Source organism: Syngnathus typhle, linkage group LG19, assembly GCF_033458585.1.
Source record: "Syngnathus typhle isolate RoL2023-S1 ecotype Sweden linkage group LG19, RoL_Styp_1.0, whole genome shotgun sequence".
Lineage (NCBI taxonomy): Eukaryota > Metazoa > Chordata > Actinopteri > Syngnathiformes > Syngnathidae > Syngnathus > Syngnathus typhle.
Window position 1 is genome coordinate 8,394,500 of NC_083756.1, and position 19,142 is coordinate 8,413,641.

The 19,142-nt window shown below is 39.9% G+C and overlaps 1 protein-coding gene across 1 annotated transcript in view; it reads right to left on the reverse strand.

Annotated features, from left to right (window-relative positions):
- Positions 1 to 19,142, reverse strand: part of ctnnd2a (catenin (cadherin-associated protein), delta 2a) — a 115,301-nt gene that overhangs the window by 58,621 nt on the left and 37,538 nt on the right. The window contains exons 4-7 of the mRNA XM_061265843.1: positions 16,852 to 16,964; positions 5,016 to 5,050; positions 4,820 to 4,924; positions 2,051 to 2,223 (exon numbers count right to left, since the gene is read on the reverse strand). Coding sequence (XP_061121827.1) covers positions 2,051 to 2,223; positions 4,820 to 4,924; positions 5,016 to 5,050; positions 16,852 to 16,964 — 426 coding nt within the window. The remainder of the gene's footprint in view (positions 1 to 2,050; positions 2,224 to 4,819; positions 4,925 to 5,015; positions 5,051 to 16,851; positions 16,965 to 19,142) is intronic.

Here is a 19,142-nt window from a genome sequence, read left to right on the forward strand (position 1 = left end):
GGGTGTACACGTATGCAGAATTTTTGTAACAGTGGAAAAAGGCCATGCCTGCTCAGCAAAACTTTCACTGGATGAAGAAGACAAAATACAAGTTGCATAGCTGAGGGTTGAATTAGGACCACAGTCAAAAGGGGGAGGGTGTCGCTTCAAAATCTTGTAATCAGATTTTTACATCTCATTTAACGAAATTAATTAATTCAATATAACCATTATTGAAATGATAAAAAAAATAATAATACTGTGATAATAAAAAAGGAACGCATCACTCTCCATGAATGTAAAAGACAGATATTTGAAAGGCTCACACCTCTGGAACTTCCTCTCATGTCAAATTTGCATATGGTGTGTCAGCCTGTGACTTCAATGACTTAATACATAAAGACTTCTTGGTGGTACAACTTCTGTCAATTGGAGCCCACCTAATTATCATTTCCTTTTAACAGCTTCCTCAGCTGCTCATTATTATTAGCTGAAATTGTCTTATTTTCCATGTAACCTTCATGAATAAATTACAAATTCACATCAAAACAACCTCATGACTTTCCTAATAGAAATAAACATGTTTTCTTTTTTTTTTATTCTTTCCAAATTGTAGAACCAATATTGTATGTTGGGGTGAAATAAGGATATATATAGTATACAAAAATGTCAGTCCACCCTCACACACATTAATTAAAATTAACATAGACCTCCAATTAATAATGTTTTTTAGGAGTAACTAATTAAAAGTGTCTATTCCCAGTCAGATATCACGTCTTCATCAACATTCACCCAAGGAATAATCATCATGGGAACTCATACTAGCTTACAAATCCAATTGCTAGCAAAAATGAAATACGGCACCTAAAAGTGACTTCAATAATGATCGAGGAAAGTCGATCACGTTAAAGGCAGCGTTACGACAAATGGATGTGCCGTTAGGAAGGCGAGGAAATGATTAGCAGGCCAGAGCAAAGTTTCTCCATTGTATTGGATGTCACCTTTGCAGTGCTATTTCTGCAACTAAAATACTTGAGTAGTTGAGGTGCCATATATGCATGTATTATTAAAGCAAAGCCTCTCAGGGTTAGAAATACCCTGCAGAGGAGCACCGGCTCCTTTCTTTTTTTTTTTGCTCCAAATCAACCTAGAATGGCACAAGTCCTCGTGTACACACAATAACAAAAATATCAAAACAATCCCCGAGTCAGGCTCTTCCAAGACAAACACAGCACATGTCAATAAAAGCATGCACGTAGTGGACATGACTGTAGAGCGCATCTGCCCAATTGAGCTGCAGCGGTAGCTTGGGGAAAAAGTCAATTCGTGACCCTCTCTGACAGCTCTGGCCCAATTACACTGACAAGGCCAAAACATGAGAGGCCATTACACATAGAGCCATAGAAACACACAGAACAATGGTGAGATAAGAAGGAGGTGAAGAAAGAAGCACTCCCACGGCAGAAATAATATGGAATCATGTCATCTTCAAAAGCCTGGAAACTTAAAAAAAAGAATAACTTAAGGCCCAAATACTGCAGTTACTAACGACGGCAGGCATTTGAGCGTCTGTTTGCGACGCCCCTGGTGGGCATATAAGCACTTTTATAGCCATCATGCATCACCTTGGAAATGTTGACGTGCTGAATTACTCTTCATTAACACACTGCTGTGATTATGATGTGGATTCCACTGCATCTTTATTTCTCAGGTCCTCATAAACACAACACTCAGTGGGGTGCTTTGGATTGCTCTTAATTGTGTGTGTGTGTGGTTGAACAGCTTATTACGGGTCTCCTTAATAACACCTTTAACCATGTTGGAAATGCCAGCTCTGAACCTCTTCATTAATGCATGACGGGAATGCACGAGATGCGTGCGATTGTTTGATGCGGAAATAAAAGCCAGCAAAAGATGAAGAGCGACGAGAGCTACCATAAAAACATCTTGTCGCAAAACTCCATGCAGGATGTTCAAATGAACCCGTCAAGTGCTCTAACTAGTAAAAAAGTCAACAGCAAGTTAAAATGATGATGATGTTTTGACTGCTCAGCTTTTCAGCATCTCCTACCTGGTTATAGCTGTGCACGGCTCCTCCAAGCTGCCCGCTGCGCTGAGGAGACGCTGCGGAGATGTTGTCGCTAAGGGCGAGGGTCTGGTTGCTATGGTAGCTGGCAGAGTACTGGAGCGAAGCCTCCGGGGTGGAGTTGAGCTGCAAGGAACTCTGGGAGAGGAGCGCCGGTCCTACGGACACACACGGGAGTCGGTTGGGTGGGGGGTTGAGTTTGCCATGCGAGCGTGCGTGCATGTATGTAAGGAGAGAAAAGACCAGGGAGAGATTCAAAGAGTAGCCGGGGATGAAGGGGGAGTGATTGAGAGGCAAAGAGTGAAATGGGGAAGCGAGGGAGAGAGAAAGGGAGAGAGAGCACAATTTGGAGCAGATAGTGCAGCAGTGCAGCACTCAGTGAGTTGGCGATGGCATACATAATTTATTAGCAGAGGGAAAAAGAAACAGAGAACATGGAAGGAGGAGGAGGAGGACGGCTGAAAAGAAGTTGTATTCGACAGAACAACTCCATACGTTTCCTGGCTGAAACGTGTTGGAAGTTACCTGGCGCCTTCCACTTGAATAAACCTCCATTTGAACTCTTTTGCACAATGCACGGATGTTAGACTTTGGCGAGGAATCGAGAATAAGCAACTTTTTTGAAGCTGCTTTGACTCGCTTTGTGCCCCGGGCTCCTCGGTAGTCTCAATTATTTGATAATTCCTTTAGACTAACAATTCCAAAACATTAATAATAATAAAAAAATCATACTCTGCTTTATTTTAAAGGCACACTGACAAACTAAAACCAAACACAAATGGACAATTCACCTGCATGACCTATTTTTCTATCGTGAACAAATGAAATGAAAATTCCGCTTTTACTACACTGTATTCCACACCAAGTATTTTTAACATTTTGCTTACCTAACTGAATCAAATGACTGGCCAGCGAGTGTATCTGAAAATGCGAGTGGGATTAAATAGGTCACCGTTATCAAACCTCTCAATAGCCAGTGGTGTGGATGAGTGCATTTGTGTTGATATCACATTGTGTTTCATTCAAGGGCAGTTAGGTCTGTGACTTGTGCTCCCGTTTCTCATATATATTTCATTAAGTGACTATTTTTACTCCTTTGCTGTCTCTTTGCATTTCTGACAAAAAGACTGATATGCCTGTGATGTGCCTAATTACAGCTCTCATGGTGGATGCACCACATTAATGAAATGATTAAAAGAAAAAAAAAGGGCGGCACGGTGGTGCAGTGCTTAGCTCAGAATACACAGGGCGTTTTAGTAAAATAGGTTCTTATAAATATTAAGAAGGAAATTGTAAAGTTATTCATTTTTTAATTAGAGTATTTTTTTGGTTTGAAATCCATTCTGAATTATTCTAAAGCTTCGCCGTGGTACACTCAAGAGTTCATTTGGCAGGAAGAGACTCCAGAATCAATGAACCATGACCACAATACCAAACAAACAATGAACACAAGTCCCTCTTCAAGCCTACCATGAGCGTGCAGTACCCCAGAAAAACAAACGCAGTCTTATTTCTCAGTCTCTATCATCCGACGACTTTCTCCCCGAAAACCGAGATCAACCTCCTCGGCTTCTTGCCTTCACAAAACACTTGTCTTCTCCCATCCCCATGCAATCCCTTTCTTGTCATGAATTATTAACCACGACTTTGTGTGAATCGGAGCTCCCGAAACCGTCAAAGAGAGCTTTGTTGTTACCCGTGTGAAGAAAAAAATATGTACAGTGTACATGTTTGTTTCCAAATTCCTGCAAAGTGGGTTGGCCATGGGTAGTTTGGAGCTCAGTTGTGGAACTGAAGGTGAATGTGTGTGTGTGACTTGCATTTATGATTAATAGTGTGTGTGTGTTTGCGCTTATCATTGCATTCTAACGCTATGAAATGAAACGTGTGTGTGTTTAAAGATATCTAAGATAACTCGGAATAGACACATGGAGAAAATGTGACATTTTTTTTCTTCTTCTTCTTCTATCACACCACACGATGAATTGAATTCATCAGCACCCACGCATGGAGCGAGATGCTTGCGGGATATGTGCATTTGAAGAACAGCAGGAGCATCACAATGGGAGCTATCACAAAAGCATTCTCTTTCACAAAGCAATATTTCCACCAAGCATATGTTTCAAATCTGCTCTCGCTACATTGCGTGTACTTACACTTTCTTATCGGAATAAACCAGAAATGAAAATATGTCACAGCAAGCTGTACCCTCTGCTATCATTACCAAATTAGCATAAGTGCTCGCGAATAGGAAGTCTAGTTCCGCAGAATATCTACGGTGTGTTTTAAAGTTTGGAGCTCACAACATTGCGGTTTCTTCTTTTGACCAAATCAAACGTTTGAAGCTAAAGCGCAAGTGCTTCTTGTTTTTCCTAATTCTGTAAAAATGCCTTCTCATAGTGGAAATGTGAAAACCACTTTTAGATAAGGAGACCTTGATCTTTTAAATTTTGACGCAATTTAGGATTTTGGAAAAAAAAAAATGAAGAAATTATCTACAAATGAACTATTTGAGAATAAATACAAAGAGTAAAAATTCAAATGAGTTCTTCTCTAGTGCTTTTTGGCTCGAACTGTGCTTTGTTTTGGCGTGCAGGTTTGCTTTGCGGAATGTCAAGAGAGCAACATGGGAAATAATTAAAGTTCAATCAGGCTCTTTTTAAATTCACTCTTATTATCTGAAAACAAACACACACACACAGACAGAAATCCTTGGGGATGCACATACAACATTTTGTCGATAAACACACTCACTTTCCACACCATCAAGGATTCCTGACTCCTGGAGGGAACGGATGCAGGAATCCACCAACTCCAAACCTGTGGTCAACTCATCCTCAATATCCTTTTGTCCATCCGCTGAGAAAGTACAACACAATCAATGATACTTTGAATCAAACAAAGAACAGCAAATGTAAAAAAAAAAAAAAAAGCGGTAACTGTTAGTTACCTTGAGCGTTCCAACGAAACTGTTCATCAGCCGAGCTGCAAGAAAAGCATACACATGACTTTGTTATAAAGAGAAGCAGAAATTCATGTGTGGTGCAGAGTCCTTAGAAATCCAGGATTATTTATTCATCATAAAAAGGATGAAATCTTTGAATATAAACATGAATACTATGAGAGGAAAATGCAGACTAAGTAAGTTTTCCATTTAAATCATCATCAGCTATGATACATTCGCAGACAATCCGCCCTTTCAGTTCCCAGACAGATGAAAATGTTTGAATAACCAAATGTATATGCTACAATTGTAAGTTCATATGTCATTTATTTTTCTATATAACCTATAATAATGACTTGCATTACTTTATATTTATAAAAAAGAAGTCATTAGTAACAGAATGATTAAGCAGTAAGAAAACAAGCAAGAAAAAACGATCGAGAGTTGAGACAAGGCTGAAAAAAATGAAAGTACAGCAGCATCATTCTACTTTGCCCGCAACACTTGAACCCCAACAGGTTGCCACTTTCTTAAAATAGGAATCCACTTATGAAGAGACGCTTTACATAACTGCACACGTACTACTCTGCTCATCTAATCAAACATCACTCAACTAAAACTACACATTTACATTTGAATTTAATTCATGTCGTTGTGAGGTCTGGTAAAATGTGTGTACTGTGTCACAAGCAAAGCTTCTTTCCTTCACTTTTAGAAAAAAATGTTTTGGGAATGTGGCACCAGCACAAAAAAACACATGAAAAGAGAAAATGCAGATAACCTTGGAGAATCTGAAGGCGGCGTGCAACATTAAAATAGACGCGTACAACACTCTGCAGCGAGCACAGTAGGCTGGAAAAAAAAAATGGCATCTCAAAAACTTTTAGTCAAAACTTCTTTCAAACTGCACCCACGCCCTTCATAAATGGTTAAATGTCATATGTGATATGCCAAGGTCAGTTGGAGTGTAAACAGAAGCTGCAAGGCCTTCGGCATCATGTGCCGACCTTGCTGAATTAGCAGGATGGATGGCTGTTGACATGCTAGCTTGAACCCCAGTTTTCCGGCTGAGAGGAAGCACCACCGCCCCCGTCGCACCCTCGGCTGCACTTAAAATAAATACACTAACATTTGGTCCATGTATGTACAGTGGTTGATATATATATACGCTATTTAATGCTATCTACTATCAATATTATGATATATTATTATTCACATGGATAATTTGAAGTATTCAAATATGTATTATGCTTAATACTTGATCCATACACAGCACATATTTGGCACATACTAATTCATCATTATCATCGGCAATAATATACTGTATTTCCCTCTTTTCACTTACTGTATACAATTACTACCGTAGCACAAATCTGTTTGCCTATGTATTAATCGCCATAAAGCAACTTGCAAAATGTTCCTTTTTTTCTATAGATGTAAGTTCCTTTTAATTCCTCTTAAACGCTGCATTTTATCTTTATTTGTATTGTATTGGTTGTGCATACATTATTAATAAATACATTAGAATACATCTTTATTTATATACAATTTTCACAACAGCTGTAGCTGTAACCAAGTGCTTTAATGAACATGAAATCATAATACACACAAACACATGACATGACATCATCTATTGCTGCTGTGACAATTAAATTTCCTTAAAGCAAACTGCGTTTTATTTTTCATGCCTTTTTATGAATAAGATTTTTTTATTTTAATATTGTATCATATTGTATCTGCCGTTACAACATTAACTCAGTTTTAAGGTTCAGAAGCATTGGTTCATTTGTAGATCTGTCTGTCGATGACAATACCCACCCACTGTCGGTTGCCATAACAACCATCATCAAGGCTTCATCATTGTCAGCATGACAGGGTGACATGATAACTACAACCTGCCAGCTTGTCTTTTGTGCGACGTGTATCTGCGTGTGTGTGTTACCTTTTGTTTGTATCAAACCTGTGTGACTTTGCGCCAGATAAAAGGCACGTTCGGGATTGTTAAGTACAAAAGCATTGTCGTGCAACAGAGACGTCTTGTGTCCATGTCGACGTGCAAACTATTGCTACTTTTTTTTTTGTGCTGCAGAATTTTGCTCCCAGTAAGCCTTAAGAGAAACTTTTATTAGTTTTGACAGCTCAAATGGTCAGGCTGGAATAGAAGGCAACTTGTCAAAGTCTTGACTGAAACTACCTTCAATGCACGAGTGACAGCTGCAACAAAAAGTGACATTTCCCCCCCCCCTCCACACACACACACACACAAAAGAAAAGAAACAATGGAGCTTGGTGCTGAAAAATTCTGTTGAGATACGTATATGCAGAGTGCAGCTTTCTCTCGTAGGCAAGCACCTCACAAACTTCTAGTTGTTTGGTATTAATACAACGTTATGCTAAGCGTGTATTGCATTGTGACCATTAAATCTTAATATAAACAATGTGAGAGAGAACATATTGGGCAATGAGCCACATGCTGCTTCACCGATTCTGAAGTACATTACAGTATCACCTGATCTCATGTAGCAGGCTATTCTGGTCAATTTGTATTACGATATTGATAGAACTCCAAAGAGGCTTAGCGACTTCCTGTAATTTGTAAATGATTCATATATTAAAATTAATGATGGACATATTCATAAAGTGGTTATCTATTAAGATTTGGTGCTCATCCAAATAGGGTTCATATTGTTGCTTGCAAGTCTAAGGCCGCATTTTCCTACTGGCACCAAGCCAGCACGAGAGAAAAACAATTTTCAACCGTTTTTTCCCACTTTTTCTATTTTGAGCCTTTTTAGTCATTTCCAATTGTGTTTGGGATGAGGCAGCAGAAAAAGAAAAAAAAACAGCTAAGGTCTTCGAAATCACAAGATTCAATTGCAATGCTTGGGCCATGCTATTCCGAATGGATTTTTTTTGCCTCTGTTGAACCTTACCATATGCACTGTTTAAAGGATGCGTGCGTAGTAGCACAAGCAAGCTGGTACAAGGTGATGCAAATAGAAAATATGAATATGGGATACATGCATTTGTGGATCCATTGAGGCCAATTCAACTGGACACAATTCACTAAATTGTCTTAGTATTAACAGTACAAATTTGCATATGAACTGGAAGAGTACAGTGCTGCCGAACACAAACGGAAATTAAAGTCCAAATAATGAATCATTGTTTGCCCAAAAGTACTCTGACTAGATCCATAAAACTGTGGAAATTTAGAATAGTGCTGATTTTAAGTTTGGATGTTTCATTTATGTTTTAAAGGAGTTGTCAGGGAAAACATTGTCTTGCCTTTCTTAAAGGCAAAAAATTAAAATGTATTAGCTGTCTAGATGGCACACCACCGAGTAATACAGAAAGCAAGGACTCAACAATCTTGTCATCAGTGTTCGTCAGACAGGCTCCCCCGTGGGAGTCACCTATGACTGATTGTCAATCTCCATTTTTCGACACGGAGCGATCCTTCAGCGGACCGGAGAGTTATATGGAATGTGACCACCATGTTGTGAAGAAGGGAAGGGTATCTATCGTTCACTTTCAATTCAATAAGAACTTCCTGCTGCTTGCATGTGACCTATTCAAAACCTTTGCCAAGATCATGGAGATTAAATTAGGTACGCCCTGTTCTCACTCTCCAAAAGACGCACACGGCAAACTGTGAAGCGCTCATGCGCACACTCACTTTGATGCGACACGGTCAGGCTTCACAGTCCAGAGCAGCGGTTTGATGTCTTGGTTGGATCCCGAGGTTTAGGGGCCCAGGCAGCCTAAATCACTCAAGCCGCTGGGGGATAATCTAACGTATGATTTAGAGGGAATCACTATCAGTACTTTTGCTTCAGAGGAAGACCATTACAGTGGCAAAGTGTTTGATGGATGTGCTGGAAGAAGACCCTCTTCATGACCCCTTTAGTTTTTTGTGAACGCTATGGTAGCTCCACATTGATGTCAAGGTTAAAGGTCACATATGAATTTAGTAGGCAATGGTACCCGATATAATGCCACTTTTTTTTCTTCAATATTATTCCATAATATGGATATGGAGTAATACTCATCAAATAATTCATCACCGGGTGTCATTTATTTCTGAAATGTCTTTGCTATACAATCAAACGCATGGTAAGTTCCCCACTGTGCAACTTTTTATAGGTCAAACTTCAAAACAAAACATGATCTCAAAAACCCGATAGGTGAGAATAAAGTCATTAAAAAAATCTGCGTCAAAAAACATTTAGGGACACACAGAAGTAAAAATTAAAAGTTGCTTTTGACCAGGGTTAAATTCACTTTATATGACACTACAGCTCGTTCATATTCTATGCAATTTATCCTCATTAAGGTTGTGGATAACTGGAGCCCATCCCTAATGACTTCAGGAGCTCGGCTCTTATACCCTGAACTAGCTGCTTCAGAAATATGATTTTTATGAGAGGAGCAGAGGGAGAAGAAAGAACTCAATTCCTCTCTGTGAGACAGACGTGCTAAAGATGTGTTAAAAAAAAAAAAAAAAAGAGAGATATCGGTACCTTAATCTTGTGTGCACGCTGCCGCTCAACAGGTAACATTTGGAATCCCAATGGAGCAAATTGAATAGATGTACACTATTATCAAATCCATCACTCAAGCCATCAAAAGAGTACTCAATAAGAAAACAATAATACTGTCATTCACTGCGAACCTATTACTCATGCTTCCCATTTTTCGAGTGCAACTACTGGCTTGACAGCAAATGTTTCACAACATGGAGACAAATAACATTGCGGACCGCAAAACACACTCAGTGGAGGTGTGTGGAGGTGTCAAATTTGATCAAGCTACACACACATGATTGCATGGATACAGTTTGTGGGAATATATTGGAAGCCGTATGAAGTTGATGGATGAGAAGGATCGGATGTGACAGGCAATGAAACCGTGAGACAGGAGCTTTTAATTAAGTAGTGAGAGAGAGTGGCCGGTCGAGCTATCATAGTATATCATCACGTCTAGACTACAATGACTCAACAACTTCATCTAAAACCCAGAGGGCGCACAAACAGGCTGCAGCTACCTGGGTAGTGGGACACAACAGGGTGAGGCTGATTTGTCTGTCTCTCTGCTAAGAGCTGGACTCACCCACAAAATAGTATGTTGCAAATAATCCTATCTCGATTCATACAAGGCCAGAGCAGATGTTTGTTATTTTCCCCCAAACTTGTAACCTGAAGGCTCCAATGTCAACAAAGCATGATAAACAAAAGCTTTGCTTCCTCTGATCTATGTTTTCGCACTCACCTCAGCAAGCGAGAGACCAGTTCAGGTCCCAACAGCACCAAATCACTCATCACGGGACAATCTAAAACCACGTAGCCTTCGTGGCTACTTTTCATCTTAATTTACACTCGCTTTACTATCTTGCTAGCTCGGATACGATTCTTTGTCAGGCAATAAAATAGAGACTATTTTGATTTTCAATGCATTCATCTTATAAATAATTTGTCTGGTCTTTGATTTGATTTCATGTGTTAGGATCCCTGTCGGGAATCGTGCTGGATAAAATGGCAAATGTTTTTCCGTCTATTTCGGTCTTCTTTTCTGTGCTTATAGTTATTAGACTTTCAAATTAAGGGAGAAACTGTAGAACTTTTCGGGATGGAATTGATACATTTTGTGCAATGTAAATATTTCATTCATTGATCAGCCAAGCTCAGTACATTTAATTTCTGGTTCTGCGATAACTATCATTCTTTGTTTACTCTGCGGTGGCATCCCAAAAGACGACCAGGGGTATTTTTCTTCTCCAAAGCACTTATTTCTCTCTAATAAAACCGTTTCTAATCCGCTTTCAATTAATCCGGTTGTAAAGTTTTCGCTCAGCCGCAGATGAAAATGTCACTGTAAGCATCCAGCCGCAAAAATACAAGCGAGAAATGCTTTAAACACATACTTCCTGATCTTGTGTGAGAAACAAAGCCGATTATTTCCACATAAATGCACAATAAAGGACTTTTCCAAACATTACACAAGCACCAAAGGAGTTAAGTTGATGATCCCCATACACTGAAGCGTTATGGATAGGAGGTTAAAAAATAAAGGAATGGACGCTATTATTATACATCTCTGGCACATTTATCAACTGGTTTGGATCAACACAGTGGTCTGTAGGGCAAACCAACATAATGGTACTATGCAAAAAAAAACTGATGAATTACGTTGCTGCTTCGTACCAGCGTGCTAAAAGTTGGTGAATAGCCATCAGGTGCAGTCTTGTATAATTTACAAGCGGAAATGACTTTTTAAACAATGTGGCTAATGGCATTCCACCAAGTGTGCACTCACTCTTTTCAATTTTTGCTATTCACCGTCAATGTTTTGCTTGCAGTGTTCCTCTCCCTTTTCTACGTCTGCCTCTCTGGCATCCAACTATGGTTGCTTCTTATCTATTTGCAGCAATATCTGGTGTTGGAGGAAGATAAGCATTCATTTGCATGTTTAATGAACCAAGCCTCCCTCCCCAAATTGCCCTCAGAGTGGGGGGAAGCACAAACACACTCCCCCAATGCTACTGTTGCCCTAAAGGCCTCTATCTCCTTTGCCGCTGACATGGAGTCACCAGCTGCTGACTCTGACAGAAATAAACACAGCCCATTTATCAGGCTTCACAGTCACAAGTTGAATGACAGACAGATGAACATTTGGCAAAGCACGTCATATCAAAACAACGCTGACATCATTTGACATCTTGGAAAGAACCCAATTCATCTACCCCAACAAAGATCGGGCGAAAACGCAACTAAGAAATTGAGCTGGATTATTTCTGTGCTTTTAGCGGAGAAATCATTCATTTTCAGTGTATCAGATTACTGGCTAAGCGTACTTAACATATATTGGACACATAAAATTTCCCAAAATTCTAACTGTTTATAAATCTTTACTTGGCAAATATCCAAACCTGCATCCAAAATCCAATCACATTATTTCTGTGCATTATTGCTAGTGAGGTGCAGAAAGAATCCTAGGTGCTCCTCTGCATCGATGAGGTGTCGGTTAGGATGGCTTCGGGTTTCAGGCACATTCCACAGGGAGGAGGCCCCGGGGATAACCCAAGCTGGGTGAGGGGGACGTCTGGGCTTCCCTGTTTGGGCTATTGTCCCCATGACCTGACCTTGATTAAAACCAGGACAATGGAGGGACAGATGGAAAAAAAATACTGCCCGTAACATAATTGCTACTATTGCTACACTTGCTTCTAATAATAATATTAACAGCAACAGCTGATAACAACAATGCTACAAAAAATTAAAATAAACACATCAAATCTAAAAATAAAACTGACTATAATAATCATAAATATTTTGATTGTTTTTAACCAATGGAATGATCTCAGTTAAGTCAAATTGGTTGTTTCCATCACTTAGGATACATTATTGTGCCAGTAAAAAAAAGCACAAAGATGTAATTCACGAGACAAATAGATCAAAGTGTGCGAGGAAACAAGAACGATAGACACAGACAGAACGATAGACATTGGTCCCGGCAGTCGGTTGAGAGATGTGCCCACCTGCCACCATTTTTCTCTCCTCCCCTGCTGGAAATGTATCATCAGTCATTAGGAGGGAGCGTGACTCCTGCTATCATCATTCACACATACACATATACACACACATACAAATGCCAACATGGGGCATATTTTAAGGTGCAAGTCTATGGCCTATAATTTGAGTTCTCTCTATGCAGCGTTTTGCTGAGCTTATAAAACCGCCTGCAGCTAATGGTGTGATGGATCCCTCTATTATCACCCAAGTTGAGAGAGGAGAGTGAGCTATAGTGAGATAAAGGAATCTAATTGGATAGTATTTTAGTCTGGGCAAAAAATAGGAAAGTGACCAGGGACAGAAAAAGGAGCATGTAAAAAGCGCTGAAATGATAACCGCAGGTTCAAATCGGAATATTGTCGGTATGCGGCCGTCCCGCCCTCTACATTAAATCACAAATGAACTCATTTAGTCCAGTTCATCTACGTTTGACCTTTTCTGTATTTCTTCTGTTTGAACAGTATGCTTTGATTGCACTGGGCGAAAGAATGACAGCAGTAAATAGTTGTTAGTGTTACAGCATTGTTAAAACAACAAATCTTATGATGATGACCTTTGCACAGAACTAGCCTCGCTATGCCAAATCCACTGACTGACAGGATCATCGCTCCCATAGGGCAACGGGAACAACACAAAATATTTCTCAAGCAAATCTTTTTTGACCAAAACAAATAACACAAATGTTGTCATTGCCTTGTGTCTATTGTGTTGTCTTCCAAATCAAACTACTACTTTGTAAAATGTGTCGCGAAAGGGACTTTTGATGCATAGTTTGATGGCACTTCCTCATTGGAATAACGAATCCCCCAGCACGCAATTGGGGGAAACGTGCGCACGCAGACTGACTACTAACTCATTTGGATTTCTCTTGATTTCTTTTTCACACCACAGCAAAAACATTCATGAATACAATCCATCACTTTTTACCTTCCACTGACCTTGCCTCAGGGGAGTTTGAAAGATGTGTAAGCTAAAAGCTGTTATAGCCTGAGGACATGAACTTTACACCTCACACTTCTCAGTATTCCCATCTACTTGTGACTTTGAGCTTGATGCTTTGAAAAGTAACGTATCCTTCGCAAAGTCCCCATGACTGGTTATTAAGATGCCTTCGATTTCCTTTCTGTCACGTCTTCCACATTGATAAATTATAGAAACTTTTATTACCCTGCATGAAATTCAAGCTGTCAGCAGTCAGGCACAACTTTTTAGAAAGGATACAGGTAATGTAATAATGTGCAAAGACGAGAATCCATCACTGTTTTCGTTCGTATTTTTGGTTCTGTTTTCTGCATTTGTGTCTGCAGCTAAAACCTAAGGGGGAGCCTAAAGCCAGAATCTGTCTGTTGACAGTATAGAGCAAATCCACATGCTATGACCCTCAAGCATTATAAATAAATGACGGGATGATGCACATACGTACACTGTGACATGCCCAAAGCAGCCAAATATTTAGTAGGCAAAGTTACAAGACAAATGTACTTCCGAGTAAACGAGTCCATACATGACAATATGTTTTATTACTATTATTTTTAATTTGTTTACCAATTACCATGCCAATAATAACATCTGTTAATCAAACGATCCAAAATACGGTTGTGAAAGGCAAATGGACTCAACAAAAGCAGAGGAGACATCCTGCAGACTTTGAATGAATAATACATAAGAAACCCATACTGTCAGAGACACTTGTGGTCGGGTCTTTGAGGATGAAACAGGCATAGAACGATATGTAAATATCAAACAATCTAGTAAGATTTCAAAATAAAAGGCAATGAATGGGAGAGGGTAGAGAGCAATTGGTCAGAGGACAAATGAAGCAAGAACTAAAGAGCGAAAAATAAATAAAAAAATACTAATAATAAATCAATGAAGCCATTCTGTGGTGCTGCCATGGGGTAATGAAAGCTATCTATTAGCTTTTCTCATTCCTTTTCTTTTTTCTCCATTTCCTCCGCTACCTCTGTGCAGCGTTACCACCCTCAGCATGGAAAACTGTCTGTCTATCTATCCCCCTCTGAGACCAAAATTACATAAAGACAAAAGCAAGCCCACTCACGGAAGATGCACTCCTTTACTAATCTCCAGTATTATGTGTTCAATTTTATTGGCCAGGAACACAGCGGACAGGTTATCCCTGGAGTATAAAGTACAGTATATCATCTGTTTCGATTCTTAGCTTAATATGGATTCCCATAAAAAAAAAATTAAAAAAAGACATTGGAGTATTTTTGGCTCACGTCGATGCTTTAACAAAGTTTTCTCTAAATCAGTTAAGTCGTTTTTGCCCAGACCAGGTAAGTATCAAAGAGAGTTGAAAGCATTTATTCCTCAGTGAAGTCATGCAGGCCAATCTTTGCACCATTTGCGCTTTTATCTTTTTCGGGGCATTTCCAACTGAGCTAAATCAACTGTGAGTTATGTGATTGAGCTTTTTTCTTTTTTTTTAAAAAAAAAAAGAAAAGAAAAAGAGGCCCAGAGCTACACAGCCAGTCAAGCACACGCAAGACAGCAGGAGCAAGGAGTTTCCCCACCGGCTGCCACTTCCGACTAATGTTAGAAATATGATAAATTAGCCCCTGTGTGAGCCCATATCGTTTCTATACGCAGATGTGTGTTTCCTTGCTGTACGGTGCTGCTGTGTTGCACGCCAGCAGATCAGTGTGAACAGATGTTCGCAGGGCTGGTCCCACAACAGCGCCGTCTTTCAGCTCAACTATTCTGTAGAGCAGTCCAAGGAGATTCCTGAATTGTTTGACTCAAGACATCGACTGACAAGAACACACACCATTTATTTTGACTAGAAAAAGAGAGATAGACAACCCCACATCAATCTAACTCACTTGCGTGTCAAATAAATACTCGGGTCTGGCTATCAAACTTTAAAACCCTGAAGAAAAAAAAAAGTATAAGTTGACTCAGCAAAGTTGTTCACAATTCTGTCAAATCTGAATGATTACAAAAACAGAAAATGATGAAAATCAAGCTGTTGTCTCTGCTCTTAAACACTCAATCGAAAACCCCAACTCAGATCACATGCATGCACTGTGTAAATGATAACATCTTTGATATGATACCATATAAAGTCACATTAGCAGGCTCAGCTTGAGCTTTCAGTCTATCTGGTTAAAAGAAAAGATTTGTATATTTAGATGCAATCTGTCATGGATTGTCTACTGAAGTACAGGAAAATGAGTATTGATGTTACAGAAAGGTCAGCAGCATTTCACTAAAAGCTATTCGACATTCACAGTCATATCATAGACACTCTTATCTCTACTTAGCGCTGGGAACAATTGGAATAAAAGGATAACGTCAATCAAGGCAGTGAGGCGAAATAAAGCCGGACAAATTCACACATGATGCGCACACAGGGACGTCAAACGCACATCACACGTACAAGTTAACGCGCATTGACAAGTTTAAGTGCAACGCAGGGATCAACGTTGACTCAGCGGCATAATGAGCTCCCAGCGGGCATAAGCGCAACTAATCCTCTAGATCTGGTGTGATTAGCAAAGGATGACGCAACCATGAGACAGCAGACAGGCTAGTGCTGCCCCCCACAAACAGGTTGTTCATGTAGACATTATCTAAAGCATCAGGCAAATGTGTTCCCGGTACATGCCACAAGTTAAGAAAGTTTACCATTCAGCAGAATTGTTTTGGGTTCAAACTATTTTTTTTCAACAGCAGTAAAAAACAGTTCCAAAGTTTTGTTTTTTTCCGCGGGGCGTCTTTCTTTGGACCCCTTCCAGGCTTGCGTACATGTACAATAAGTTGCTGCAGGGAGTCAGAGGAACGTTGCCTTCATATGAATGTTGGCACTTTGACTTTGCGCAAGAGGCGAAAACAAAAACACACACCCAAAGAACACTCTGAGAAGTAAACAAGTTAAATCCAACCTTCTACCTGATTCACAATGTGGATTTTTCTAGTTCCGAGGAAGGTGATTTAATGTGAGCAGATGGCAAGCACGATAGTCGGAATGTTAGTATTAAACTCCCTCATTAGCATGTAGGTCACACTTATCTGCTCATCCATTTCTGACTCGCACAACCGCATCGTCGGAAAAGAAGTTCAACAGCGGAAAGTTTGCTGGACTTCATATGGTCATTTAAGAGGGTGAAAGCTCAAAACTAAACCCTCCACGAGAACTTGGGAAACCGATAACACACGGTGCTATGGAAATCAGCTTTGTTGATAGCAGAGGCACTCATAGCTCTACAAAAACAGACAGGCGACACATGCAAAAGGAAAAAAAGGGTCACCTGATGCTGCTCATGCTGCCGGCCTCCGATCCCAGCTTGCATCTCTCTAGCTGGGTGGCAACGATCTGACGCTCGGCCTCAAGTTCCCGGGTCAGGCGCTCAAACTGCAGCTCCTGTAGAAGAGTGGACGAAAGCACAAGAGAGGAAGAGTTGCTGTAAGACTACGTTGAGGAAAGGACAAGGACACTGTGTCAGGTCTACACTCCTCAATGGAAATGTGCAAGAATGGGCTGAAAGCGTTAGAGCCCACTTGAAATAAGGGTCAATAGCCAATTATGTCTGAAAGAACAACAACAAATGGCACCGATAATTACACAGGGTCCAAATAATGGGCCCTGACTGCAAAGTGTTTCTCCACATTTAACATAATTGTTTTCTTTCTTAAATGACTACTCATACTGCTCTGCGTCCATTTAAATGAAAAGTATGTCCTCGTGCAAACTAAGTACAACCTGCGACATGATGTAACGTTTGCCTCCAGTCATGAAGACAGCAATGCAACGTCTGAAATGAGGTGTCATCATTTTATTTCACTGCCATGTTAGAGTAGGTGGAAGAAGCTGTGATTGGTTGGAAAATAGTCCAGATGCAAAAAATAGCTTGTTCATCCCTTTGTTGACTTTGTCACTTGCGTAGCTGGAGAGCTCCTTTTGAAAATGCATAAATGAGTCTAATGAAGACATTTGTGGAATTCTTCCATGGGTTGTTCTATCCCCACATGGATGTATCATTTGAGAATTGGCTTTATTATTTAGTGCATACTTTATTTAGAATGTAGTGCCACATAACAAAGACGCAGATGGAGCTGATCAAAACAATGTTATTTAAAGCTATGGATCGTTATGTGTCATGATGTCATCAATCATGTGCTAAAAAAATGCGAGGCTGGACAAAGACTACAGCTAAACCATTTTAATTGCCACATGTCTCATCTGGACATTTCTGGGTGGAAATATGACAATATGGCCTCCAATGTCATGCCAACGTTGGACCAAACAACACAGACCATATCATCACACAATATTCTCATACCAACATATGGTGCAGACCATGGAAGAAACCTCTATATTGTAATTAGGACAATGCAAGTTGATGTGAATGTCGTGCAGCCCAAGTCCATTCAGCATACTAGTTTGAAGGTAGTAAGACCATCAGAGCTTCACCTTTTGTTCAGACTATCGAAGACTCGTGACGAAATTCATGTGGGTGCAATTCAGAGACGGTAATGGTATATCGGCTTTGCAATTTATAATCCATATGATGCAACTTCTCCCGAAGGTGTCGAGCTTCCCTGTTTGGTCTGATAAGTATATTAGGCGTATTCTTGGCTACTTTATTTAGTTATAAATAATATAGTCGTAAATAGTTGAGCTGAAATTGGACGCGAACGATCAAATGAGCGCGTGCATATACACATTCTCATTCAAGTGAATTACACATGCAGAGAGAGAGAGAGAGAGAGTTGTAAAGAAAGCGTGCGCTGGTCTGATTGGTTTTCAAAGCCATTTGAAGCGCTGAATGACTTGATCCCCCCCAGTCGCTATCTCAAGTCTCCAAGCTCAATCCCCTCAGCTCCTCAAAATTACAGCACAGTGCAATGCAATTCATCTCCCCCAACATTCTCAGGAAGCACTTACACATCAATATGCACACTTTCTTAGCCCTTTTCTCATGCCTTCCATTAGCACACATGTTTTTTTTCAAGTTTGCCGCAGCTGCCAAAAAGGAAAACAGCAAGTTGGTTAGCGAGCACTTGCTCACTTGAATTTCCGACAAAACGAACTAGCAGATCCAGTCACCCTAGTTAATTTGAGCACAGTGTATCAAACAGCAAGGAATTAGAGAATCATTATTTTATAAAAATGCCTCACTTGGCACCTGTGCTCCGTTTTCTTCCAAATGCCACAGAGGCAAATCCTCAAGGTGTCAAAATGCAAAAGGCAAAAACAAAAACAGAATTATGGAAATAATGACACAATGCCTCAGGATCCTCTGAGCCTTCTTAGCTATCCCGATAAAACACCTCGGCACTCTGGCAAGTAGGAGATCTATTTGTGTCATATCAAATGATGAAATTATACATCATCTTCACAATGGTGTGAGGCTAAGAATAAATTTGATTAGTGCATCATATAAGTGTCAACAATTCCATTTTTTGGGAACAGATGACACACAGCTACGTATATTTATCCATCGTGTTCCGTCTTGTGCTGCAAACTACAGTCTGGACTTTTACAGTTTTGCACAATGTACAGTACCTGATAAGTCCAGCACTTGTTATATCACGAGAA